Source organism: Tiliqua scincoides, chromosome 3 (genome assembly GCF_035046505.1).
Source record: "Tiliqua scincoides isolate rTilSci1 chromosome 3, rTilSci1.hap2, whole genome shotgun sequence".
Taxonomy (NCBI): Eukaryota; Metazoa; Chordata; class Lepidosauria; order Squamata; family Scincidae; genus Tiliqua; species Tiliqua scincoides.
In genome coordinates this window covers 65388675-65415671 of record NC_089823.1, presented here as the reverse complement: position 1 = coordinate 65415671, position 26997 = coordinate 65388675, and the positions used below count along the sequence as shown (strand labels likewise).

General features: G+C 43.1%; 1 protein-coding gene across 6 annotated transcripts in view; it reads right to left on the bottom strand.

Annotated features, from left to right (window-relative positions):
- The window catches only part of PDE9A (phosphodiesterase 9A), a 92074-nt gene that overhangs the window by 23837 nt on the left and 41240 nt on the right, over positions 1-26997 (bottom strand). For 4 of the 6 annotated variants that reach the window (XM_066620557.1, XM_066620555.1, XM_066620556.1 and 1 more), the window contains 6 exons: positions 26689-26746; positions 24817-24887; positions 18223-18307; positions 6884-6965; positions 4422-4496; positions 1318-1404 (listed from right to left, as the gene is read on the bottom strand). In XM_066620557.1, coding sequence (XP_066476654.1) covers positions 1318-1404; positions 4422-4496; positions 6884-6965; positions 18223-18307; positions 24817-24887; positions 26689-26746 — 458 coding nt within the window. The remainder of the gene's footprint in view (positions 1-1317; positions 1405-4421; positions 4497-6883; positions 6966-18222; positions 18308-24816; positions 24888-26688; positions 26747-26997) is intronic. The other 2 variants (XM_066620558.1, XM_066620559.1) reach the window with 2 other exon arrangements.

Sequence of the window (26997 nt, the reverse complement as noted above, 5' to 3'; positions counted from 1 at the left end):
TACAAACCAAGAATTAATTAACAGCAATACCTTGAAGAAAAAAATAGTAAAGACCAATGAGGCCAGTCAGGTTAAAAAACTGAAAAAGTCTTACAACCCAATCCTATTCCCATGCTGCAACAGGATATAGGGTCACCACAGTTGTTGGCATCCTTCAGTCTCAGAAGACTATGGTGTCATGCTCTGAATGGTGGCTCTGGAACAGAGTGTCCTCTCCAGTGCGCGAAGCCTGGGTAAAGTAGGTATGGAGGATAGGCTGTTACCCATGCAGCAAATCCCCCCTCTCCACGTCGCTGAAATGGTCCAATGGAAAGGCAGAAGCCAATATGGTTGGTTCCAGCGGCGTCGTAGGAGTTGCCAGAACGTGACTGTGTTCAGCCATGAACTGCCTCAGGGACTCCGGCTCCAGATTTTGCCTCGAGGTTGACTCCTGAAGCCTTTTCCACAACTGGATGTAGCCACAAGGCAGTGGAGGTTTGGGATCAGAGTTTTCCTTCTCTCAGATGAGCTGCCTTCCCAGGCTGATGAGTCCCATCTACCCGGTGGCCTCTTACGACAAGTACAGCCAAACTGAGGGCCTATTCTTATCCCCAGCCCTCAGGGGATGGTCACCACAGTAGTGGCTGCTATATCCTGCACACCAGCAAGGGTCCCCGCAGTCCAGGAAAGGTACATAAAGAAAAATTTTAGTTACTCTCTGGTTGCTGCCTGATACCTGATGGACCTATTCAGATCTGCACCAGTTCTTTCGCTGGCATATATTTGTACTGCCTCAGGGGCATGTAAAGTTTGGGGCGAAGGTATAGGATTTGGTGGCCACCACTGCTGCTGAAATTCACCCTATCCCACCCACCCCCATTTTGGTCCTCGCCCTGATCACCTCAACCTCCAGCAAAACTGCACTAGCAGCTGGTCCACACTGGGCTGCTAGTGGTGTGAGGTCACAGATTAGCCAAGAGGCGGCCACAATGGCAAACTTAGTATACTTACCTTGGGATCCACCAGTGTACTGCATGGATAGGATTGGGCTGTTAATTTGGGGGGAAAAAACAGAGTGCTGGTCACCACCAGCTCTTGTAATATGAATACAACAGAAGTAAAGGTAGCTTATTGAATTTTTTTTAATTTAAAGAAGGTACCACAAGAAGGCACGAGCAGGGCAGTTCTCATGTTCCAAGATTTGCAAATGTATTATAGTGTGGACATGATATTTTCTGGGATTATTTGCCTTTTTTATCTTTGATTTTGAGTGCACAAATGTTCTATGAGATTTTTGTTTGAAAAATCTTAACTAATATTCCCCTGCCATTCACTTACCAGCCACCGTTTCAGTGTGATTGGGTTGATGTTAAAGTCCTTAACTAATCCTAAATCATGATACATGTGTTCTAAGCAACTCAGCATCTGGGGGAAAAAAAATGTCAGATTATTTTTAACAGACAACTTTTTATATCATATATATTTTATTTTAAAAATTATATTTATATTTAACAGATTACTGATTTCTGTTAAAAAGACACTATGCAACATACTGTAATTTGTAGCTTAAAAACCCTGCTGAATTCATCTAGCATGCCGAATTTGGGAACAGGAGGCCTAGGTTCAACTCTCTGCTCATTCATTAAGCTCTGGATAGCCTTGGGCTAGGAACTCAACACAGGGAAAATAACGATAAACTGTAAATCATCCCAAGCCCTTGGGAATGAAGCTGACATGATGATTATAGAGGGTGCCACCTGACTCCTCTACAAATGAGTGGCAAGGTTTCTATTAATTTTTAACGGACCATAAAAGAAGTAAGAGAATCTCTTCTGTCACCAGAAGATCAAGCCGCAAACACATCTTGATAACCGTCCACACAAAATAAAAGTCATTTTTTAAACAAAGATGTTGATCCTGCTACTGGATTGATCCAAAAACCCAGAAGAACAATAGCAAAAGATAATCACAGCTGGCAAGAAGTGCACGCTAAGGCAGTACTTGGGTGCCTGCCTAATACTTGGAAGTCTTCCTGTAATGATTGGAATCTCGCATTCTCCATGCAGGAAACAGAGCTGTGTATCTGTGCATTCCAGCCAATGAAACACACAGGGAAAAATATTATTTTATGAAAACAGCCACAAGCCATGTACTTCTCTTTTGCAAAGCTGAAGGCTGAACAGTCATCTTTTTACTTGAAAGTACATATCCTTCCCCATTTTCCATTATAGGTAACACATCTTTTGTTGCTATAAAATACCACATTGTGGGAGGGTGTGGGGAGGAAGGAGGAAGGAACAAAACCTGTCTGTTCATAAGACACTCTGAGGAGCCTGTTATGCGAATGCTTTGTATTGAAATGATGCAACACTGCTGAGATTTATAACCCTATTCAAAACATACCACACAAACCTGGGTATAAGTGCTCACATAACTGAAACATCTCATATAAACGTCAAACAATCCAGAGGATGAATCTATCCAGACAATGCTATGCTACACTGTGTTTAGAGTCATTTATGTAACTCCTTCTGAAGCTAAAGGCTACATATGGTGCGTTACTAACTAGTGTGCTGCCAGTTATGCGATTGGTTCAATTGATCAGGTATGTATTCTATAAAAAGAAATTTCCACTGTATCTGTAAATATATGTATGATCACCTGCCGCATACTTTTTCTTTCTCAAAAAAGGCTCCAAATTGGGATTTCTAGAACTGTAATGTCATAGGACAAATATTCCATGGACATCCAGACTTATCTGATTAGTATTACAAATAAAGGGGTGGGATCCCAGAGGGCACTTTTGCTTGCACAAGGGGAGATTCTCTGATTTCTGTTTATTTCTCCCCACATTTGTCCTCCCTCTATGGCACATTCCATGTCTTTTTGGAGAGACTTGGGTGGGGATGCAAGAGCTTGTGGTGAAGAAGTAGGAAAGCCATGTTGCAGAATTACTCACAGTCTGGGCTGGCCTTGGGGTGATTCAGCCAATTCAACTGAATCGGACCCCATGCTTTGGAGGAACCCTGTGCCACATCTGCTACCAGCTTGCTCCGTAGCTGACGCCCCAGCATGGAATTGCCCATGCAGAGGTGTGGTAAGCGAAGCATTATATGGGCCCTCTTGCCCGCCCCTAGCCCAAAATGGGCCCCCCAGAAGCAGTCACCACCAGCAATTTCTGGGTGCCGTGCTTTGTGCATGGCACCATCTGCCCTGGACTTGCTGTGGTCACTCATAGCTGTGGCTGCTTGGTCAGTGGGGGGGGGGCGCACAGGGGCTCCCAACAAAATTGGGCCTTACTGCTCCTGGGCTGGGCCTGCTCACAGTTGTCTAGATTGCACCCAAAACATGTGGCAAATTCCAGTTTTATTCTGGGCTGTTGCTATAGATACACCCAGCCAGGTTGTTTCTCCTATAGACTTGCAGCAAACAAGATGAACCAGCTGTATCACTTTCTTTTTCTGCATACTTGTGCCCAACCAAAATGACTCCTCGTGTCAGAGCCATGCCAGTTTAGAAGAACAATAACAAATAAAACAAACCACACTGATTTTGCAGATCTTAAAAATAAAACATAGTGACACCTGTTGATAATGGGCACGCTTTCAAATCCTTCAGACAGCATGATTGCTTGAAGTGAACTTTTTATGTCAAATGAATACGTCATAATGCCAGTTTGCAAGTGAAAGGGAAAACTGAAGAAGGTGGGGTCAGTATAAATTATGTCCATATAAAGTGGACACTTGGGGTGAAAGGTCATTTTGAAACCAATTATACAGTACTTCAAAGAAAAAGGACTACACTATCACATTGTCAGTCAGTTTTTCACCTGAAGCTATGAATGTGATTAGATAGATTAATTAGGGCACAATCCTAATCAGGTCTACTCAGAAGTAAGTCCTATTTTGTTCAATGGGGCTTACTTTCGGGAAAGGGTGGTTAGGATTGCTCTTAGGCTCTTGGTTTCCCCCCTCCCCCCCCCCCCCGAAGACAATCCTTCTTTATTGTTCAGTTTCAGCACAGAATTGGTCTGAACATCTAGAGATAATCAGCTACACACAGGGCTGGCACTGGAATGCGAGCTTCCTAATGCAGAAACATTTGAGAATTTTCAGGGGAAGTTAAACAAGTTTCTGTAAAACAGGTAAAATTTCTCAGAAATTTCTCTGAACACCTCTAAATTGTTTGGACAGTTTCAACCAGCTCAGTTGCCCTGACTTGTTCCAATGTTTTTTCAGGAGGCATTAATTGTTAAAGGCTCTGTAGAACAATTCTTTTTGGACTCTTCATTTTATTGAGAAAATACCATGTGTTTGTTTACATCTTTTCAAATTAGTTTCTGTGCTGTCCACATATGGGTTGATACACTCATGCATATAACATACATAATTGCATACCCAGAATAAGATGCAAGGAATTTTGTTTATGTATTGCAGCATTACCTCATTGGGATCCCACAGCCAGACATCAAAGGTTGGTTTCCGAAGTGCTTCTATTGTCTCCTTAGAAAGCATATACTATAGAGAAAAATGAGGCATTGCTATTAATTACCATTGTTAACAATGTCATTATTCTTGAGACTAGCCATTTGGAGGACTCAAGTTCTCCTCTGTCTAGAACAGGGATCCCCAAAATTCAGCCCATGACCACAATCTGCCCACTAACACCTTTATCGTCAGATTCAGCTATTTGAAGGGGGGTGGTGGTGGGTACAGAGCAGAATCCCTATGGATATGGGGACACAGCTATACTCAACTTCAGTACATATGAAGTAATGAATGTTTATGGGCTTGTGCAGAGCGTGCCCATCTCACCATTAAGTATTCATAACGCTTACTAAGAAATATGGAATTGGGAGGAAACTCTTTTAAATTAGATGCTGTGCTTTTAGTTCTAACATCTCTCATTTTAGAAATTAGTCCCTGCCCGTATTCTATTTTAAATTAATTTGTTTTCAAAACAAATTCATTTTGTACAAATGCACACTGGGTACAAATGCATACATATATATCAGTCCCCTATTAAGCTTAGGAGCTTTATAATAACATTGGATGATTGTAATGAAGAAATTTATAAACACAACATGAAGAGGATCAAATGTTTCTTCTGATTGCTTGCAATTTTACCATAAAGGTATTTGGAGAATGACTGCCTACATCATTACAGTCCCATCCCCCCTTTCATGAAGCTCCCAATTAATTCTGAAGCTCTACCAAATTTGCACTGTAGGCCATATCTGTAAATCTGGAGGCAATTCAAGTGTTCTAAGCCCCAGGCTCAAACACTGATTCAACCCAGCTACCACTTACCTTGAATGTGTGTCTTGCAGAGTTAAACCAATGTTGTATGGACATTACATGGCTGAAGAATCAGATGCAGTAAAATATGTTACTGACTAGTTTTTGAGATTGTTAACCAATGAAAATGTCCATTAATTCATCAGTCCTACAGAGAGGGCTACAACTCAATGGCAGCACACATGCTCTGCATGCATAAAATCCCCAGGTAGGGTTGGGAAAAGAAACTCAAATTGAAACTCTGATGAACTGCTCCAGTCAGAGGATTCAATACTGAGCTTGATGGAATGATGATCTGACTCAATATGAAGTACCTTCCTAATCACAGAACTTTCCCTTTGGTTAGCAGTGTCCTTTAATTTAAATCAGGCCCAATCCTGTTGAGCTGCTGGAATGCTAGTTCCAGCAGTGCAAGGCTCTTTATGACAATGGGAAAGGCAGATCACAGGCCATTGCTGCAAATGGCAGCAGCACAGCTTGTGCCGCAGCAGAAGCCTATGTTGGCACCAGTAAGTTGGTGGCAGATGCTTGATGTGACTGGGGAGGGTGGAGGGTGGGGAGCGGGATCTCAGTGGCACCAGATCCCATCTTCACTTTCTCAGTCTGCCCCACCCCTTTTCTCTCCTTGGACATATACCAGTATAATCTTTTTATTTAGCTCCTGCTTGCTGTCTGATTCCCCCCCCCACCCGCCATTGGCTGCAGTGTATACCCTATCAGCACAGCAGCATCGGCACCAATGGTGTGGGAAAAGATTGGGCAGAAAATTATTTTCTTGTGCTTCTATCCTGCATTTCTATCAAAACTGAATCCCAAAGCTGCTAAAAATTCAAATCCATCACAAGGATACTATTTAAGAAGTTAGGGGCGCAAGGATCTAGTGGAAAAAGGAGGAGAATTTTGTTTGCTAGTTTGCTTCTTCTTGGATGTAGTGCTCTTGCCAAGCTGTACTTAGCTAACTGATTGCTTCTCATTCATACATGAATGAAAGCCAATTGCTGAACCTTCATAAACGAAATTATTAGTATTCAGAGGACAGCAAAAAGATGCAAAAGGAAGTTTCACCAATTACTGTAGCTCATATTTGAGTCTTGAGGAATGCTATGAAGTTGGCACTGTCACGTGCTAGAAATGATGATGGTGGGAGCATCTTACATGTTAGACCACTACTCTCACCCCTGCCTCCCTGCTGCCAAAAGCTGCTAACTGCTGGACCCTCTGATACAGCATCCCAGAAGTTTGCCTCAACAAAAACCAACCAACCAGCACAGATGACCTTCCTTGGGGGAGATCCAACAATTGTTACAGCCAATTACCCGATATTATTTATTTGTTAGATGGAGATAATGCACAAATTCATTTTATGTTTATATGTAAAGCACAGAACAACAAAATTTAACCCTGGAGAATGGAAACTTAAAGTAATAGTTTTTATGGACAAACATTGAGGAAGTACTCAAGGAAAAAAGCATCTCAACAAATAAATAACTCTTAAAATAATTTCAGGGACCAACATGTGGGATGGAAAAGATGAGATAAAGTCATGAGTTTATTTGGAAAATAATATTTTAAAATAATATTCTAAAAGGTTATGCATCTCATTGTACCTTGGGGTAGGACAGCACCTCCCTTCGGGGCATCAGTTTCTTGTTTTCATCCAGAAAGTTGTATTTACAAGGACAACTGGTCCTGTGCACAAAATAAAATTCAATGGTACAATTTTATATTTTTACATGTAATTATTTGACAGCTATTACTGAGACTGATTTTCAAGATCAACCAGAAAAAGCATATTGATTGCTGGATACTGGTACAAAACAAGATATTCCTACAGTTGTTTGCAGGCTTTTATATTCAGAATGATAATGTGGAAAAAGTTGGTTGAGTCCAAGGGCCACATGACAAAAATTCAGGTACCCACATTTCACTGAGAATCAACTATGCCGTTTCTGTCACAAACACTAGAGCAGAGCCATCCTACCCGTGAGACAACGTGAAATGACTGCTTAGTGGCTGGTTGGTAGGCAGGAAGAGGCAGCAAACTGACGAGGGTTGCCCTTACCCCACCTCTCCCGGCCTGCCACGCACCCGGCTGCATCAACCTGAATTTGATGTTTGCACAGAAAAACTCAAATTTTGCAGAATGTCTCTCCCTCAGCTGTTCTCTGTCATTACACTGCTCATATAAGATGACTAGCCATATCATCAGGTTTTCTCTCAGGATGAAAGTATGATTTAGCTCTGATGCCTCCACTGAGTTTGTGTTTTTGCGATAACATATTCCTGAGATATCATTTTAAGAATCAAAATTATGTTGGAGTTCTACCATTATTTTCAAAAATCACTTGGGGCAGTAATTTGAACTTGGCACCTAGCTAACATCACCAAACCCTCAACCAGTTGCCATTTTAGCCCAATATCAGTGTGATTTAATACACTATCAGACCTTGCAGTTTTGAATGGCAAGTGTTTCTGAATGTGTTCCGGGTTGATAAGTAACACACTGATAAGATGTTATTTCTTAGCAGAAGATAAGAAACCTTGTGGCGAGGACAATGGCTTCACAGAAACAACAATTCATTTGATTTCAGTGGCTTATCACATGCAACATTTATGTGTACTTTGCAAAATACACTCCTTTTCTGAGATTGCAAATGAACACAGTAATTTTCAATCGGCACGTTGGTGTACCACGGATGCCCCTCAGGTGTGTTTAGGGAAGGGTAATTTATTATTATTTATTAGTAGAGCCATTGAGGGACGTGACCCTCCACTGGCAGTGCAGTGTGCCTTGTCAATTGTCAACAAAACAATGGTGTGCCTTGACAATTTCACCACCTTGTCAATGTGCCATGAGACAAAAAAGGTTGAAAACTGTTGGTGTAACATGTCTTAGCATAAGAAAGGCTGAGCCTGGAAGTGCCAATCAATTGGTTGGTTGGTTTTATTGATTGGCTGGTTTCTTTCTTTCCCCCACTGGCATTTATATGTCATGACTTACAGCCAGAAACAAATGTACAATACATTGATTAAAAGTCAGTTAATCAACAATGGTCAGATCTATTAAAAGTATCCACATCATGGAAACAGCAGCATTCAAGGTCACTTAAAACCATAGCAGCAGAGAACCAGACAATATTCAACAATTAGCTAGAAAGGACTGCCTTTACTGTCCTTCTGAAGTCTGAAAGAACTATGAAAGCCATAACTTCACAATACAGTGAAAGGTAATCTCCTCATCATCATAATGTAAGGTTATCCTCTCCAAGATAATGTGACTTCTCATCCCATCCTCCAAGCCTGCACTAGTTACAAGATTTGATGGGAAGCAGGAACTTAAAATTGCACTAGGCTACAGTGCCTGCTTTCTTGATGCATGATAAATTACATTGTACTTCTCTTCTGTGGGAATGGGTAGCATGCAGTATACATGGGCCCTTGGTACATGTGGGGGATCAATTTCCGGATCCCCCGTGGATACCAAATTCTGTGGATAACTGAATCTGCGGGGAACCTGGTATGGTGCTGCAGCAACTTACCTGGAGAACATGACCTGCCCTCCAGAGGTTTTGTGCTGCTCCTGGTTTCCTCAGAAAGTCTCCTGGACTTGACTGGAAGGCACTTCTGGTTTGCATTGGCCAGGGGTCCAGGGGGCTTTCTGAGGCACAGGGAGGCCGCATTTGAATTCGACCAAGAGTCTGTCTAGTCCAGCATCTTGCTGAAGCCAACCAACGTCTTCAGGAACCCCACAAGTATTGATGGTTTTTTTTAGTGACTCAAGGATCAAGAAACTTTTGTATTATCAATACTCACTTATGCCATCAGCTTTAACTACTGAGCCATGTTGCCTGGGAAACTATAAGCTACTCCTGTAATTTTACTTAGTCAATTCTATTGAGGTTTTTCTTTAGGACAAAGGGCGCACACACACGCACACACATGCACACACATGGGGGCGGGGAGGTCGTCACATTTCCTTTTCATGAAAGGGAATAAATGAATGAGTCACAGTAATCTGGGAGCACACTGACTTCCTGTTTGTGGTGAAGTCACAGACCCAGCAGCTGCTAACGCAAAAGCCATCTCTTTTGGATGAAATATAGTGCAAGTTTTGGAAGATGCATTGTTTTGAGACTGAGGGCTTTGCTTAAATGAATGGGAAAAACGCAACTTATGTTTTATGCTGATCTTTATAAAATGAAACGAGGGAACAGAAAGAGATGGTAGGGCTAAAAGAGGTCCATTCTGGGACATAGACTGCTGTAGTTTCCGAGGAAACAGAACAAAAGAAAAATTTCAGACACCAAATACATTCATCACACAATGGTATCACACACATCATCAGCTTTTCATCATCACTACAGGCCCACTGGACTACTGTGAGCCTTTGATTTAACGGATCACAATTTAATAGACTTTGGAAACAACAAACATTTTCTGCTCCATTAAAAGTTAGTCATATGTTTTGCACATGCACACCTCCATTGCCTTCCATGCATTCGGATTTAATGCATGGAACTTCCCTTCTCTCCATCTGTCTGTTAAACTGAGGGTTCATTGTATATGTTCGTAGGTTTTCTCAGGGATTTCTAACTATGAGAGGAAAAAGTAATACTTGGCATTTGTACAGTGCATTTAGCATGTAAAACATTTATTATATATTATCTTGATGTAATCCTTACAACAACCCTGTAAGGCAGTGGTACTCAAACTTTTCCGGCCAGTGGCTCCCTTGACCCCCATGGCTGTTGGCTATGACTCCCCATCATGTTCCTGAGGGCTGGAAGTGACATCTTTAAACAGGAAGTGGCCAGAAATATTAGCTATATTAAATATAAAATATATATTAACTATATTAATATTAATTATATTAATCATATCATTAATTAAATGCAGATCTTAAAAATATATTAATACACAGCAATATACATGCTTTATAAATGATCAGCTGCTGATCACTGTTGGAGACAGGATGCTGCAGTAGGTAGATTTTGTCTGGTCCAGGAGGACTCATTTTTTTAAACTTTGTAAGCATACCAATAGAATTGTTTTATCAAATGAACCAGTCTGACCAACATTACACACACACACCTCTGTGGACCCCAATCCAACTAGTCATTTCTCCCATTCTCCTTGGATAGGATTGAACCCTTTATTAATTTAATGAAATTAAATTTTTCCAGCAGCCAGTGGGGAAAACAAAAATGGACCATGAAAATATATCAGAGCTGATAAGGGTTTGGTTAGGCAGCTGATTTGCCTCCTATACTAGGAGATGCACAGCTCAAGCCTATGCATGTCTACTCAGAAGTAAGTTCCATTAGAGTCAATGGGGCTTACTCCCAAGAAAGCGTGGATAGGATTGGGCTGGCAGTCACTTCATCAATGACTGATAAGCAAATAGCAAGATTCATCACTTTAAAAATACAGTCTTTCCTCTTCAGTCAAACAACAAGCTTAATACATCACTTTAAAAACAAGTACCCTTTTTCTGCTCCTGGCCAAGTAAAGTGTGTGCTTATCTCTCCCCTCCCCCTTAGCCAACTGCATGGAAGCAACTTTAAGAGTCCTGGTGACTGGTAAAATATTTGGGGCGGGGAGGAAAGCGGGAAGGTTTGGAGATCGAAAGGGGGGAGTGGGAGGGGGTTGAAAAGAGAGATTTCACTTTGATGAGAAGCAATCCCAGGCTGGGAACTAGGAACCAACCTGACAAGGATCAGCGAGGGTTAAGGACTGCAAGCCGAGAATGCTCGGAAGAGGTCGGGGGGGGGGGGCAGCAGCCACTCTCGCAGCTGAGCAACTCCCATTTCTTCTGCTTTAAAAAAGCGCAGACAAAGGGCAGAAGACGGGCTCGTATTCTGCCCAGGGGTGTGACGACTGTATCGCTGCGAGAGGACATCCCGCGCCTCCCCTTTGAGTTCCTGGCGCCGCCCTAAAGAGCCGCGCCTCACAGCAGTTTGAATAACACTGCTGTAAGGTAAAGAAACACTATTATGCGTATATTGCCACTCAGTGTGGCTTGCCTACCTGCTAACTTTATTGCAAAAGTGACAGCCAAATCCTGACTGATAGCACTTTAGCAAATACAGAATGTTCTCACCAGTTGTTTATTGGTGGTGATCTAACAACCCAATCCCACCTAACTCCCACCCCTGCTGAAGCAGGTGCACCAATGCACACTGCATCCTAGATGGTGGAGAGTTCCAGAGGTCTCTTCAGGGTAAAGAACTTTTATTCCCTTGCCCTGGCTCTGCGGAGCTCCCTGCACCCCCTCTGCTTTCACTATGGGTCGCTTCAGTCCTGTACCAGAACTAGCAAAAAGGGAGAGGATATGATCTGGCCACATGTGAATTCTGCCAGATCCAACCCTCCTCTCCCATTCCACCTCCCTTCTCTCTCCCTAACCCAGATACATCTCCATTCCTCCCTTTCCCACCCTGTTCCTCCCATTGCCCCCCCCCACTGTCACGTTGCATTGGTGGACGCAGTCTTCACAGGACAGCATGCCCGGCCGCCAGCAATTGCATTGGTGGCCTTACTGCACTTGCCAGCAAAAGTGATGCTCTGCCAGCATCCTCTTCCTTCTGCCAGTGGGACATGTGTTCCGCTAGTGGTGGGGGTGTTGGTAGGATTGGGCTGTAAGCATCACATCAGGATCCCAGTCTAAACACCATGAGACCAGGTTTGAAATCTAGGTTGTGAAAGTGGGAACAGTTTTTTTTGTGTGCGATCAGAGTTCAATGGACATCCCAAAATCTAAACTGCCTCACTAATTACAGAGATTTCAATACTAGTTTTTAACCTGGGGAAGAGAAAATGCTCAAAGATGGATTTTTTGGATTATTCATTCTCTAACATGGTGATAATAACAGAGCTGAGAAGCGGCTGGTACATATTAATTAGCAGAATTTGAACCAAAAGTGAAACTCTACTTGGCACCTTGACAGATAATAATTAGAGCTGAAGGGGCATCATTTGCAGTATGTATCTCTTTGGGAAGAAAGACTCTTCAGCACAATCCTATACATGTCTACCCAGTAGTAATTATATATAACAAGAGGAGACCTGATGGATCAGACCAAAGGCCCATCTAGTCCAGCTTCTTGTCTCTCACAGTTGCCCACCAGATGCCTTTCAGAGCACTCAAAACAACTTTATACCTGTATCCTGTTGCTACTCCCTTGTATCTGACATTCAGAGATGGGTTACCTCTAAAACCGAGAATCTGCATACAGCCATCATGATTTGTAACCTTTGATGGATTTTCCCTCCTTCCAATCCCCTTTTAAAGGCATCTAGGCCAAGTGCCATCACCACATCCTGTGGAAAAGTGTTCTACAGATTTAATTCTGCACTGGGTAAAAGAAACATCTCTCTGTTTTAACTCTCCCACCAGTCAATTTTAGTGGCTGTCTCCTAGTTCTGGTGTTGTATGAGAGGGAAAAGAACTTCCCTCTATCCACTCTATCTATTCTATGCATTACTTTATATGTCTCTATCATGTCCACCTCATTTTGGAAGTTCATTTTGATTCATTCTAGTGTGAGTGTAAATATGATGATGCTAAGTTTCTGCAATCGATTTTCTATATTTCAAAACTTTTAGAGACTTAGGAGGGTATTTGGTTTTCCATATTACTTTATCTAGCTGCCAATGGTGTATTATCAGGTAGACTTGGGCTCCGCATCAAGAAACCTAGTAGACCTGAAGTCCAAAGACTATTGTGGCTGACAGCATGCTGCCTCACCCTATTTTACCCTCCCCCCCATTCTGCCTGCCCCCATTGCTCCCCTTCCTCTTTGGGAAGGGGCCCAGAAGAAACTTTGTACCCCTTGCTAAAATTCCTCTAATAGGCCCTGAAGGCAGCGACATGATCCCCAGGATCATACTGCTGGTGGAACAGAACGGGGGAGGTTTTACCTTCCAGCGGGTGTGTGTGTAGCCTCACGGAGCCCTCTGCAGGATTCCCCAAGTCTCCGATTTACTAAAAATAGTAATCGGAAACCACGCCTGGTTTCGCAATCAAAAACCGGAAGTGGTTTCCAATTGCTATTTTTAGTGAATTGGAGGCTTGGGGAGCCCTGCAGAGGGCTCTGCAGGACTCCCTGTATCTCCAGGAAGCAGGCTGGACCTGCTGGAAGGTAAACCCCCCCCCTTTTTTTAATTTTTTTATTATTTTCCAAAAAATATATAAACAAACACACATAACACATAACACAAAAAACAACACACTTCACTACACACACAAAAAAGGGTGCAGAAAATCATATTTCATTATTATATATCACTAAAGCTAATAAATCATAACATATATCCTAATCAATTTCCCCTTCTAAATTTACCTCTTAATATCATTTTTCATTCATCATTTGTCTATCATATCAAATATATATATATATATATATATATATATATATATATATATATATATATATATATATATATTACAATCATCTAAATGCCCTATCATATATTTCTAAAACTTCATTTTCAACCAAGCATAAAGGGGCTTCCATTGCTCAATTTGTGTCGGTTTTCATTGTTGGTCCAAAATTTCTGACAGTCACATTCATTATTCATTCATTTCCGCCACATTCATTATTTTCTCTATTAATTCATCTTTCATTGGTATTTTAAAGTCCTTCCAATATCTAGCATATAAAATCCTTGCCACAGTTAAAATCATAATAACTAGGTTCACATCGTTTTTTTTTAATCTATAACATCTAAAGTAATATTGAGCAAAAATAATTCAGGTTCCAACGGAATAGTAAATCCAACAATCTCTTGTATTAGATTTCTTACCATCCTCCAATAAATTTGTGTTTTTTTACATGTCCACCACATATGATAAAACCTTCCTTCCACACATTTACATTTCCAACAACTATTTGATATATTCTGTTTCATTTTTACCAATTTTTTTGGTGTCATGTACCATCTATAAAACATTTTATATACATTTTCTTTGAAATTTGTTGCTCTAGTAAGTTTTATATTATGCTTCCAGATCTGTTCCCAGATCTTCTATAAGTGATAGAAGAAATACAGCAAAAGGATAAAGTCCCTGAGACCTGGAAAGAAGCAATAATTACAGTTATACATAAAGAAGGATCTGATCAAGAAGAGATTCAAAATTATAGACCAATCTCACTACTTAATGTGGATTATAAAATTTTTGCAATGATATTAGCTTCAACGTTAACCCCCCTCTTTCTGTCCCAGCAATGGCACAATCTTGGGGATTGTGTCACTGCTGCAGCCCCACCTCTGCAAAGACTCCAGTGATTCCCTCCTCCCAAGGAGGACTTTGGTAACCACTGGTGTATAGGACTGAAGCCCAAGTGATTTAGAATAAGATGCTAGATTAAACTACTGGATCACATCCTGACCCAGTGGGTTTTGCTTCCATGCTTTGCAGAAAAGAAAAAATTGCCTTTAGGCTAGCAAATGTTTATTCTACAGAACTACTCCAGCCTCCTCTTCCCCACCGCAACTCGTCTCTTACCCCACTGCCATTTTCTCATTATAGGGGCTGACCACTCTTCCCACATCTGTCTAGTAGTTCCTCTTAATATGAGATGAAATTTTGGGTCTAGATCAGCACGCTTCTCACATTTCATTTTTGATGGTCTTTTTATTCCCTCACTGTCCTGGAACAAATCTTCAGGCATTGCCTGTATGTTCTTATTTCATCCTTCCAGAATTTCAGACTTGAAAAAATGCTAAATTTTTGCAACTCAGCATACGTACTCTTGCATTCCCTGAAAAAAGTTCATGCAGTTGAAGAAGAAGAAGAAAGGACAATTTGAGATTTAATTTTTAAAACAAAAACAACCCAGAAGTACCCACGTTCTAGTATCATGCAGTACCTGGGAATAATCTTCTGCTAAAAGGAATCAGTGGCCAAAATTAAAACAAAGTGTCTAAGGGTGCAATTCTAACATGACGTTAGGTTGGCGCATGTCCCTTAAAGTGGCCATAAAGCACTTTCATGCCACTCTGGAGGCAGTTAGGCCAGCGCCGACCTCCCTGCGCTGTTGCAGGCCCTGGGGAAGGCGAGTTTGCACTGGCCAAGCTCAGCCGGTGCAGGGATCTGGGGAAGGCGTGGAAGAGGTGGGAGGGAGGCGTTCCGGGGCAGGGGGTGGGTGGTGGGCGTTCCCAGGGGTGGATGGGCAGGAAGTGGGAGGTAGGGCCAGGATCCAGCGGTTATGCTGGATCCTAACCCTCTTCCTGGGCAGCCTGGGCCAGCCCCGGGCTGCTAGAATTTGTGCTAACCCCGGAGGTGGCGCAGATTTGAGTAGTCCCATTGGGTCTGCAGTGGCTCTCCCTGGGGTAAGGGGAAGCGATTCCTCTTGCCACTAAGCGTCCAAACCTTGTGCTGGAGACAGTGCAGGCCCACTGGTCTGCCTGTTTCAGCGCAAGTTAGGATTGTGCTGCATGTGTAACTGCACTGATAGATATTGTTTTTTAAAAGACAAATTACAATGAAATAGATTAAATGTACTGCAGGTTGTGTCTCATCTGTGTCTAATGCAGAAACATTACTTTCTGCAACATGAGAAACTCCTGATCTGGATGTACCCTAACCTCTTTGGACGGAGCCTATATCATGGTAGTAGAATTCCCATGATTCTATAGAGTTACATTAACATAGAATACTGGTGTTCCTGGAACACTGCACACCCAGGGAGGACATCACCCCAATGCATGGCACACACCCCCTCCACTCAAAATAGCAAACAAGGGGCCTGGGGTGGATGGCACCTGGTATGCAGGTGTGGAACATGGCAACCAGAAGTAGGTTGGCAGTGATGTGATGACATCATTGCATCACTGCCAATTACTTCCAGAGTGCATTAATTTTGAGTAAATCAGCGGCAGGGGTGGGAAGGCTCTCCAGCTGCGAAGCTCCACTTGTTGCCAACAATGTAATGAGGGCTGAAGGCACAGGTGTCATGTTGCCCCCCTGGAGCACCACACATGTGGCCTCTGCCTCACCCCAGCCTCATGATGCCTCTGACATAGAGTCAGTGGCGTCACTAGGATTCGCGTCACCCAGTGCGGGAGGCCTGTGCGTCACCCCATGCAGTGGGCAGGGCAATGCCCCAGGTGGTGGGCATGGTAATGTACCATCGCCCCGCCCCCAGTGGTTTTTTGGCTGTACCTTTTGTTAGATCACAGATATTTCAATGTGGTTTGTTTCATTGCATTTTGCATGAAATTACACATTGATTGATATATAACATGATGGTCTTATTCCTCCAAATAATAGCCGGGACCCACCAGGACCCACCTGGCTTTTCAAGTGCAAAACAGAAAAAATTCCCCTTACGCCTCAAGCCACTTTTTGGTCCTTTTTAGTGGGGGGGGGGCTGCCTTCTGGAACATATGTTGAGCTTCAGTTCCATTGGATCGGGACCATTCTGGTGCCCTCACATTTCCCTTTGCCTGGCCTGACCACCAGCCAAGGCATGTCTGCCTACTCACGAGTAAACGCGACCATGTGACTGAGTTTGCTTTCCATAGGGCTCCATAGACTCGCAGCTGGGAGGAACCTTTTGGGGGCTGCATTCATTGGATGAGGACAATTCTGACATCCTTGGAGTCCTCTCAGCCTGCCCTTTCCAACGGACTAAGGCAAGTTCGCCTACTCACGAGTAAACCCGCGATACGGCTCACTTTTACTTTCCATAGGGATCCATGAATTTTTTCCTTCTGGTTTTTTGTCCATAACTTTTGAACGAAAGGAGCGATTTCAATTTTTTGCATTGCACTCCACTGGGAATTCCGCATCCAACGGTGCCTGGCATGACGCGGTAGCTCCTAATGCCGCGGTTTTAGCGCGTCACCCCCCCAGGGCGCATCACCCAGTGTGGCCCGCACCCCCTGCACCGCCCTAGCGACACTACTGCATAGAGTTACATTAACTCCATTAACACAACATTTAACATGCCAGAGTTCACTGGCAGTGCAGAGGTGCCTCTCCACCCCCACTAGTAAGCTGCTTCTCTTTGCTTTTACTAACAGGTTTCATAGACTGCAATCCTAACCACACTTTCCTGAGAGTAAGCCCATTGAACAAAATAGGACTTACTTCTGAGTAAACCTGATTAGGATTGTGCCCATAGTGTCTTAACTGCTGATATGTTTGTCTTAATGAAGAATGTCAGTGGCAGAAAAGGTCTGACATTCCAGCTGGTGCAACGTGCCATTACAAGCGATGACAATGACGTGATGACTTCTGCTGTTGTTTTAATTATAACTCCAAACTTGGTAATAGATCAGATTAGTAGACAGGCTTCTTCCACTGAAGAGGAAATACCTCATTTTTGGTTAACGTATAGCAAGCACATTCTCTCACAGTACAAGGCTGTAGCAAGAGGAGCTGCTGTGTGTAAACTGAGATATTTTCTCAGATTACGTTTCATATCTGAGCAGGACCATTTAAAATAAGAGTTTCTTAACAAACAAATGTTTTTCTTGGCAAAAGCATTTTTTGTTCTCTGCATAAAACCAGGGCCAGAATTCTTTATTACCGGATGGGTAAACAGAGGGAAACCAAGATGTTAATCTCTCTCTCTCTCTCTCTCTCTCTCTCTCTCTCTCTGAGAGTTATTTTCCAGTCATCTGGAACAAGCTGCTTTAACTATTGAATTGCCATATATGCTTAAATAAAGCAAGCAGGTCTTTTCTCGATAGCAATGCTAGTAAGCTCTACAGCCAGGTGTTTTTAAAAAGCCTGAAAAATCAAGAGGTACAAATCAATTTATCAGGCTGCAATCCTATGCACAGCTAACTGGAAGTAAGTTTCATTGTACTCATTTGGATTTACTTTGTGTAAACATGTTTTGGTTCTGGTTGCAAGAGTTTTAATTGCAGAACTCTTTCTCTCTCTCCCTCCAAAGATTGACTTATTTCAAGAAGAACAAAACGCATAACTTACCTGGTGCTTCTTGCGGCCATTTCATCCCTCATCTTTTTAATGTCACTCTTACACTTTTCAATCTCCACTCCTTTCAGGCCTTCCACTGTCAACAAAATGCAACAATAGGGGGGTTACCATGGAGAAGCCTGAAGGATCTCATTTCAGTAATTGTGCAGAATTTCAAAAGGCACGGAACAGTGGAGTTTGCCCACGACTCAATAGTCCTTCTCTCAAAACCTGTCTCTGCTCAGGCAGGTGTTGCCAAAACTATTGTTCATTGTAAGCAACAGGGTTTTTAAAAGATCACAGAACTAGTTCCAGGAACTAAAACAAGAGCAGGTAGCAATAATCAGCTGTTCTGCCACTTTTCAAGTCTTTCCCTTAGAACATGAATAGAATGAAGCACTAGACAAAGCCACAGCAACATTATGTCAATATGAAGTGCTATATTAAACAGAGACAAAGGGCACAATCCTAACCCAGCATCGACATAAGGGCAATGCAGCTCCTAGGGAAGCAAACAAACATTCCCTTACTTTGAGGAGATCCCCTAGCTGCAGGATGCAGCACCTGAACCATTGGCACAGCTGTGTCAGTACTGGCAGGTGGTTTGGGATTTGGGACAAACTTGCTTTGCAAGGTTTATACATCCCATTATGTGAAAGGTAATATACAATAGCCTTAATGTGCAAGAGAAGGCGCATAGGATAAGAATCACACCCTACAGGCAAAGAAACCTCAAACTGGGAAGCACTTTTTGTTTTCTTTCACATCGATTACCTAATGTGTGCTGTGATTCTTTAAAGGTCAGGCAATCACCAGCTGGGGCTGAAAGCAGCAAATGCTGCTCTCTCATGAGGATAGTGCAAGGCAAAGTTGGAAATGGCCAAGAATTGCATCCACCTAGCTTTGAAAGTCGAATATAATTCAAACGCATGGGTGCCCCTCTCCTTTCACCCTTTTTAATGTACACAAATGTTCTCAGGAGCTTCCTCATTTGCCATGCTCTGTTAGCAAACAGATGTTTAGGGAACTCAAGAGAACTTTTCATTGTTTCATCAGTGTTCATTTGCTCTGAACACAATGGCCACTCTCATCCTTCTCCCATACAGCGTGGTATGCAAGTCAACTGCTCCCAAGGTGGCATTAACAATTCACACCAGTGGGCTGAGAAGGCATTTTTGTAATAGGTGCAACTGCAGTTGTTGAGCCGGAGTGAAAAGACCAGGAAAAGTGGAGGATAATAGAAATGAAATACCTACTTCATTATTCAAGTTTCATTTAAACATGAAGCACTATAGTTATTGTCACCAGTTTGCCACCAGTATCTCAGCATTCACTCTAGTTTCAAGAGTCATTACCTCTTGAATCAAGTACAAGCTTTTGCAGACAAAGAAGCCTAGTCAGAGGTGTGGTAAAGAACAAGCGGTAACAGCGGGGGATGGGTTACACCTCCTGGTATGACTAATGGCTCAGTCCTATTGAGGATAGGGCTGGTGCGTGGAGCCCTTTGCAACAGTGGAAGGCACGCCATCACAAAATGGCTGCTGATGAAGCACATAGTGCTCAGTCAGCAGCCATTTTAGGAGTGCTGCCATGCAAAGTGGCAGCATGCAACTGCTGTTGCTAGAGCTGCCTACACCCTCCATAGCAGGTAAGGCACTGGTAGGGGTGGAGAGGGGGTGAAACAGAGTGGGGAGGGGAACATGACTGGGGGAGGCTGTAGGAGGAATGGATCCAGTGCCAAAGTCACGCACCGAATCTTATCTCCTCCAGCAGGAGCCTTCCCACTTCCTATCTCTTGTCCTAGCAAAATCTCTAGTGCAGGTCCGAGGAGACCCATTGCAGGTTGGGAGGCTTACTCAGGGGTAAGAGGATTTAAATAACCTTTTCCCAACTAAAGCTTCCCAATCTGCCCCTCCCCACAGGATACAGCACAACCATTTTTGGCACCTTTGCAACAGTGGGGTGGGGCGGGGCAGGGGAGGACAGGACTAGGCTCCAAGTCATAGTAGCGAAGTTTGTGGGAAAATAACACTGCTCTGGATGCCACTTGAGGACTGCACTGCAGTGAAGAGAGGTTGCTATCATGCCTGCTGATTTTCACTGTATACCCCCCCCAACATGGAAAGCTGCCACAAGTGCTTCTGCATTGTGATAGCTTCATACAGAGTCATGGTGACATGGTTGGCATGGGCAAAGAGATCTCTCCCAACAACTGGAGGAATCATATCTTGCATGACTTTCAAATTTATGCAAGGTGTGGTTAGTGGCATAGGAAGATATACTGTATTTCCCAGGGAGTCAAGATTGACTGTGATTCTCCTCTGGCATATCATATGGTGGTATATATACCATTGCAAATTTTGTGAAATGTATTATCTCTCAATATCCTCATCTGGATTCCTTTTATAGTTGCAGTGCTTTAATTATTTGGTACTAATATCTTCATTTCAAAGTTAATAAGATGAAAATACTTCACAAAAGTATTGTGCAAAAATGTAAAGGCATGTGCAAATACAGGCAGTCTGAGCAATTTTGAGCTGCAATTTTCAATTCTAATTTCATGTCCTGGCATGTTTTAAATCTATAGTTAGAATAGAACAAACTGGGATCTGCAAGGCTTGGACATGGTGGCAAATCCTAGTTTGTTTGAAAGCAAGACGAGGAGGGAAGAACATGCAATTCAGAGGCTTGAAAACATTCTGCAGGATTAAACCAGAATTCTGTATGACGGCTGAGCTGGGACAGTCTGTTGCACACCAGGAAATAGCTTTAATGCAAAGCTTTCAACTAGCATTGGCCGTCCTTAAATGACACTTTTCTACTGACCAAATTGAGACTGCTATATAAAGATTTTCTTCTTCATCCTTTTTTAAGTGCTGAACTGCCCAATCCTATTCCACTACCACCCCACATTATAGCATGCAACCACGCCAAAAAGGTGTGTGCTGCATGAGTGAACGGAGAGGGACAACCTGAAGGTAAACTGGAGGTAAGTACAGGCAGGCTTCTCTGGCCTCTATGTGTCTTATAAGGCATTAAAAACGTCACTTCCAGTTTTGATGAAAAACCAGAAGTAGTATTTGTTTTTAGTTCTAACAGTCATTCTGAGCCCGGCAGAGGCATGGGTGGATGTGCATGGCCTGTGCTGGGCTCAGAAGACCCTTCAGAGATGAGGGGAGCAGAGCTCCTCTCGCCTTGGGGAGGGGTGCGCAGGAGGAGAGCGGACCCAATCCATGGTTAACTGAAACCACGGTTATGGAGTCGCACCCCGTAAAACACTTTTTAACTTGCCTCTATGTAAACCTGCTGTCTCCACATAAGCATACCATGAGTCTCCTCGGACACATGCCAGCCATTTTGCCGGCATAAACCTGAAGAGAGCCAGGGGCATTCTGAGGTGGGGTTTCAGAGACAGTATCCTGGCACAAATTGCTGCTTCTGAGATCCATCCCCTCCCTCTCCCAAATGCCCCTGTCCCCATCCAAGTCACGCCCCTGCAGCAGTGAATGTAAAAGCAGAGCGATTGCGCCCGCCTCTGCTAAAGCGGAAGTGGAGCGTGATCGCTCCACTTTCACTTTCACTGCTGCGGGGAGCCCTAACAAAGGTTCGCACCGGGCTCCCCGCACCCTGGGGAGGCTGCAGGAGGCTTGGGTAAGTGCTCCCAAGTCCCTGCAGCCCCCTGAGCAGCATGATCCTGGAGAAGCTGCCTCCTCCCTGCCTCCAGGCTGCCCCTGCCTCTTAAGGGGGCAGAGGCCAAGGCCCACAGACTGGGGCATCGCAACACCCCAGTTTGAAAAGCCCTGTGTTAGGGTATTGGTTCTGAACCCTAGAGCCCTCAAAGATCCCTGTTCGGTAGTACTGCCACCACCCTGTAAGAGCCAGTGCCTCAGTCCAGAGAAACCGAGACCCTTTAGGTTTAACTATATCCCTTGTAGGCACTGAGCACTTTCTTTACTTAAAGTCTCAGTCCTCAAGTTTCTAGTCCACAATGAGGATTTTTGGTAGCTTGCTGAACGGCTAGGCAGGATTCTGAACCTTTGTCCCCAACAGACAATGAACCAAAAATGGTAAAAAGATTTTCTACTTTATTAAATACATAGGGTTACTAAAAGTTACAAAAGGCAGCAAATGCTAGAGGCATAAAACTTCTAGGAAACATAACAGCATAAAACAACAAAGCTAACAGGCTAACTCTATTATTTCCTAACCCTCACCTGGGTCAGCTTCTTTTGTAGATCCTCAGGCCAGTTACCTATGGCCACATGGTACTGGCGGGGCAGGATGTGCACCCACCACCTCTCTCACCTAGAGACAAGGAACAAAGACCCTGTCCTCTGGAAGTGGGGCTGGAAGCTCACCCTCTCAGCTCTTCCCTCCCCCCTGGAGATCTGCAGCTGCATTCCATCCTTGATGGGTGTCTTTCTGGCTGCCTAGGTGCTACATTATCACCTTCCATTGAATTGTAAATCCTGGCAGCTAGGAAGTGCAAGCCACTTCTGTGTTACTGTTTTAGCTTGGTTCAGGCCTTGCAATGCTACTAGGCCTGAACTGTACATATCCATGACAAAGCTGCTCTGGAAAACACCCCCCCCTCACTTTTTTTGGGTACTTTTCTGTATATGTTTCTGTACTTTTCACCCATAGTGTCAAAGGCTGATATCCACACTTGTTTACTTTTCTCCATTTGCATTTTTTAAACTTATATGAAATTTGAGAAAAGGTCAAATTAGGTGATGTTGCTCTAACAAGACAATGTTCATTGTGTTACAGCAGAGTAATCCTAAACAAACATCTGGCTGTTCTTTTACTTTTGAACAGGAACAACGATGTATGCAGAGTTTCCATCCACAGCGAGGCAATAGGGAGTGGAGGTGTGGGTGTTCTGTGTTTGCATCTGGAGTTTCATCTGAGATACAAGTGTCCTTTGTTCTGCAAATTATGCCCAGTCGCATGCCACATGTGTTGCTATAAAGTCTTTGAAGTGTTTTAAAAATTAATAACTTGCTATCTATGATTGCTATTCATGACACACACACCCACTCCACATGTGCAGACGTGCGTAAGCAGTTCCCAATGTGGTTTCCTCACTTGACACTACATCAACATAACCACATGGAAGTGGAATTCAAAAGGTAAATGGAAACTGCATCCATGCAGTATAGGCTTCATCCCAGATCCAGTATCTGCGGTTTCAATTATCCATGGTTCAAAAATCCCCCCCCCCATCACACCAATCACTAATCTGCTGGTGTTTGCAGTCTTCCTGAGTCTTGCTGGCATGACACTAAGCTCTTTGAACTCTCTGATGTAACATTCTTTTCAGTACCCTGCCTCACTTCCTCTGAGTGTCTGTGAGTGTTTAATGCTTCCATTTTGTAGTCAGCAAAGAACCAGTGAGACCAAGAAAGGTTGCAAACACCAGCAGATTAGTAACGTGCATGACTGGGGGGGGGGTGCAACGGAGGATTTTGGTACCTTTTTATAGGATTCCCCCATAGCTGCAGTTTCTGTATCCATGCGGGGTGTATGGGAGTGTCTCTGTAATTGTGTTTCCACATGGCTTCCATATGCAGACTGAGCCTTCTCAGTCATGCCCTTCAGAGAAAGCAGAACCACCCAAGGAACTTACAAGGATAAGATGAAGACTGAGAGGCCAGGATAAGAGTCAGTATGGAGTAATGGAGAGAATGTTGGATTTGACCCCAAAAGACCTTGTGAATCCCCATTCCAGGCCAAACTACACACTGTATTTAGCATCCCACTATAATTGGCATGTTGTTGCTTTTTCTAAACAGAAGTGATGGGGAAGCATTTGATCCAGGCTCAGAGAGGGAGGAGGATAAAACTGGATGACCTGTACACTGCTTGGAGTTCTTTTGGGAAAGGGTAGGACAGAAATGAAACAAACAAACAACACCTGGTTTCTCTTTGGGACAGATGGAACCCCTGACCTAGATATTAGGCACTGCTTTTATGTTGCAGAATCCTAAGCACAGAGCTGGCGCACTTCAGCTCAGGGCAAAGTCATTTTGACTTCCTCCCTTTCCATGTGCTGATTGCAGATCTTTGAGTTTCCTGCAATTAGAATCAGTTACAAAAATATCCTGCAGCTGCTAGGTAACTAGAACAGGGACCCCTCCCGTTTTTTCTGTGTGGGAAAGCAGCATTGAACCTGTGGATGAAGACTACACAACCTTCAGACAGAAATGGTTGCAAAAGACATGTATTTTGAAAGGAGTGTGGGTATAGAGGTATTTGTCAATGAGGTTGCTGCGGGTTACCATACAGGAACTTTAGCCTAGCCTAGGGATTTTTAGCATCTGCTCATTTAAATGGACTGGATTTATTTTTGAATGCTTGCAAGTAGAAGAAGAAGGTCTCTTGTTGACCTTTTCAAATAGGCAGTCTAACCAGGGGATATACTTCCTTTGAATCTTACTTTCAAAGGTGAGGCTATATTTTATATAGCTTCCTTCTCTCTTTCTGAGAAGAGCATTGCATCTCGCAAGCAATGAAGGCAGAAGACATGCAGCCCCAGGACTTAGACAGCACCAACTTTATACAAAATAATTCTAGGTCTCAATTAAAATGAAAAAAGACACTCACATTCAACTCTTTTCTCCAGCATTGCCAAGTGATTTGATACTTCAGCTTTTAGTTCATTGATTTTAAATACCCTGGTGGGGAGGCAAAAACAAAAAAGGAACATAACCTCAAATGGGAATGCATGAACTTTCGCTGCACATTTAAGTAATTTTATGAGAAAAACTGCCTTCTGTTGGAAGGAAAAAATATAAAAAGCACATCATTGTACACATTTAGAATTACAATTTTTTTAAATGGGGGTGTTCCAGCAATATGTTGTTGCCTCAACTTTGTGATGTGATGCAAGTATAAGGATTCCAATAACCCTCCCTGTCCCAGCCAGGCTGACCAAATACAATGAAGGACAGAGTGCCCATACCTTTAACCATTGTATAGAACATGCCTCTGCCAAAATTCCTTCTTCTGTACAATGGTTAACTTAAAGGTATGGGCATTCTGTCCTCCATTGTATCTGGCCACCCTGCCACCCCCACCTGCAAGTCTTCCCCACCTCATAGATACAGAAGGAAGGCTTTGTCATGTGGAGCTGCCCTTTAATATACTGCAAAATTCCCCTTAAACCTTCACTGAAACCAATGAGGCATACATTGCTTTTTAAGGAACTTTTACATGTGGGGCATGAATAGCTGACACCACGACGGAGCAAAATGCTAAAACCACACAACTTTCTCCCCTTCATATGCTATTCCTTAAAAACCCTTACCCATCCTTTATATGCTATTCCTTAAAAACATGGAAGTGGATCTTATGTATTTAAGGTCATGTCTTGTTTGGCTCTTAGATCTTCAAGGGTATGTAAGAGCATGTTAATGGTTCCTTAGCTCAAGAATCTGATACTGATTCCTACTAACTGAAGAATTAGTGCAGCCCTTTCTGAGTGTGCAAAGCACTTATTTTGATGTGGTTCTTAAAACAGTCCTGCAAGGTAAGTAATGTTGCAGTTCTGTACAAACTTGCCTGGGAGTAAATGTCATTGAAGTAAATGGGACTTACTTCTGAGTAAATATGCACAGGCTGGCACAAGTAAATCTTATAATTCCCATATTGCAACCGGGGAGTTGAGGCAGAGGCAAAATGCCTTGCCTAAGGCCATCTAGTGAGTTCATGAGAAAGGAAGTTTCAGACTGGGGAAGTACAGATTCACAGCTCAGCTCAGCCTCTTAGCCACTACACCATGACTACCAATCATAATCAATCGTAACCAATTTCCCAGTGTGGATACAGCTGCAATGCATCATTGAGGACAGGGAATAAATGTTCCCTTGCCTTCAGGAGAACTCCATGATTGCCCCACCACCATCAAAGGATGCAGCACACACCCTGCTGGCACAGTTGCATCAGTGCTGGAAAGTTGGATAGGACTGGGCGAAGATTATGTTTTCAGTAAGGCTTCATCTATACTACTTTAAAGAAATTTCTTTTGCAGTCACATAGGTCCTCCTGAGGAACTAAGCTCACATTGGCTAGAACAGTGTTAGATAGAAGATTGAAAAAACTGATATCCTGCATCTCTCCTCAAGTGCAGATCCTCTCAGCACAGCTGTGGGGTGACTTTTCGCATGTCAGTGACACAACAGAAGAGCAAGTATATCCTTTACACGTTTCCTCAGAAACAAAAACAAAACAATAAAACCCTCCGAGTTCAGTGGGACTTCCAAGTATGCGTAAGACTGCAGCCTGTAATGAATTCACCTTTCCCTTCTTCACCAGCCTGCATTCACTTCTAGGTGGCTGAGGCACAGCACATTCAATATGAAGAAAAATGGAACAAAAGTGGATGGACCAGTTCCAGAGGAAGCTATTTCAGGATTGCGGGGTGCACATTAAATGAATACGAGATAAAACAGAACAACACTTCAACACGAATGTTACCTTGCAAATTGTTCGACCACCTGTGCCAGCAAATTCTGGAACAATTCCTCTTTTTCTGCTTAATAAAACAAAACAATGGACAACTGTAAGAGACTGAGAGGGGCAGAGGAACAGCAGAGCTGGACATTCCAATTTCCATACGGGCAACTGGAGTTTCAACAAAGAACATTTCGCCAACAGATGAGCTTGCTCAATCCCAGCAAATCAACGCTTGCAAGAATTGTCACTGTGGAGAAGATCCAAGGTTCAATTAATGCAGTTATCACATTTGTCCCAAATGATGGTGTTGTCACTGCAGGTGCTATGCAA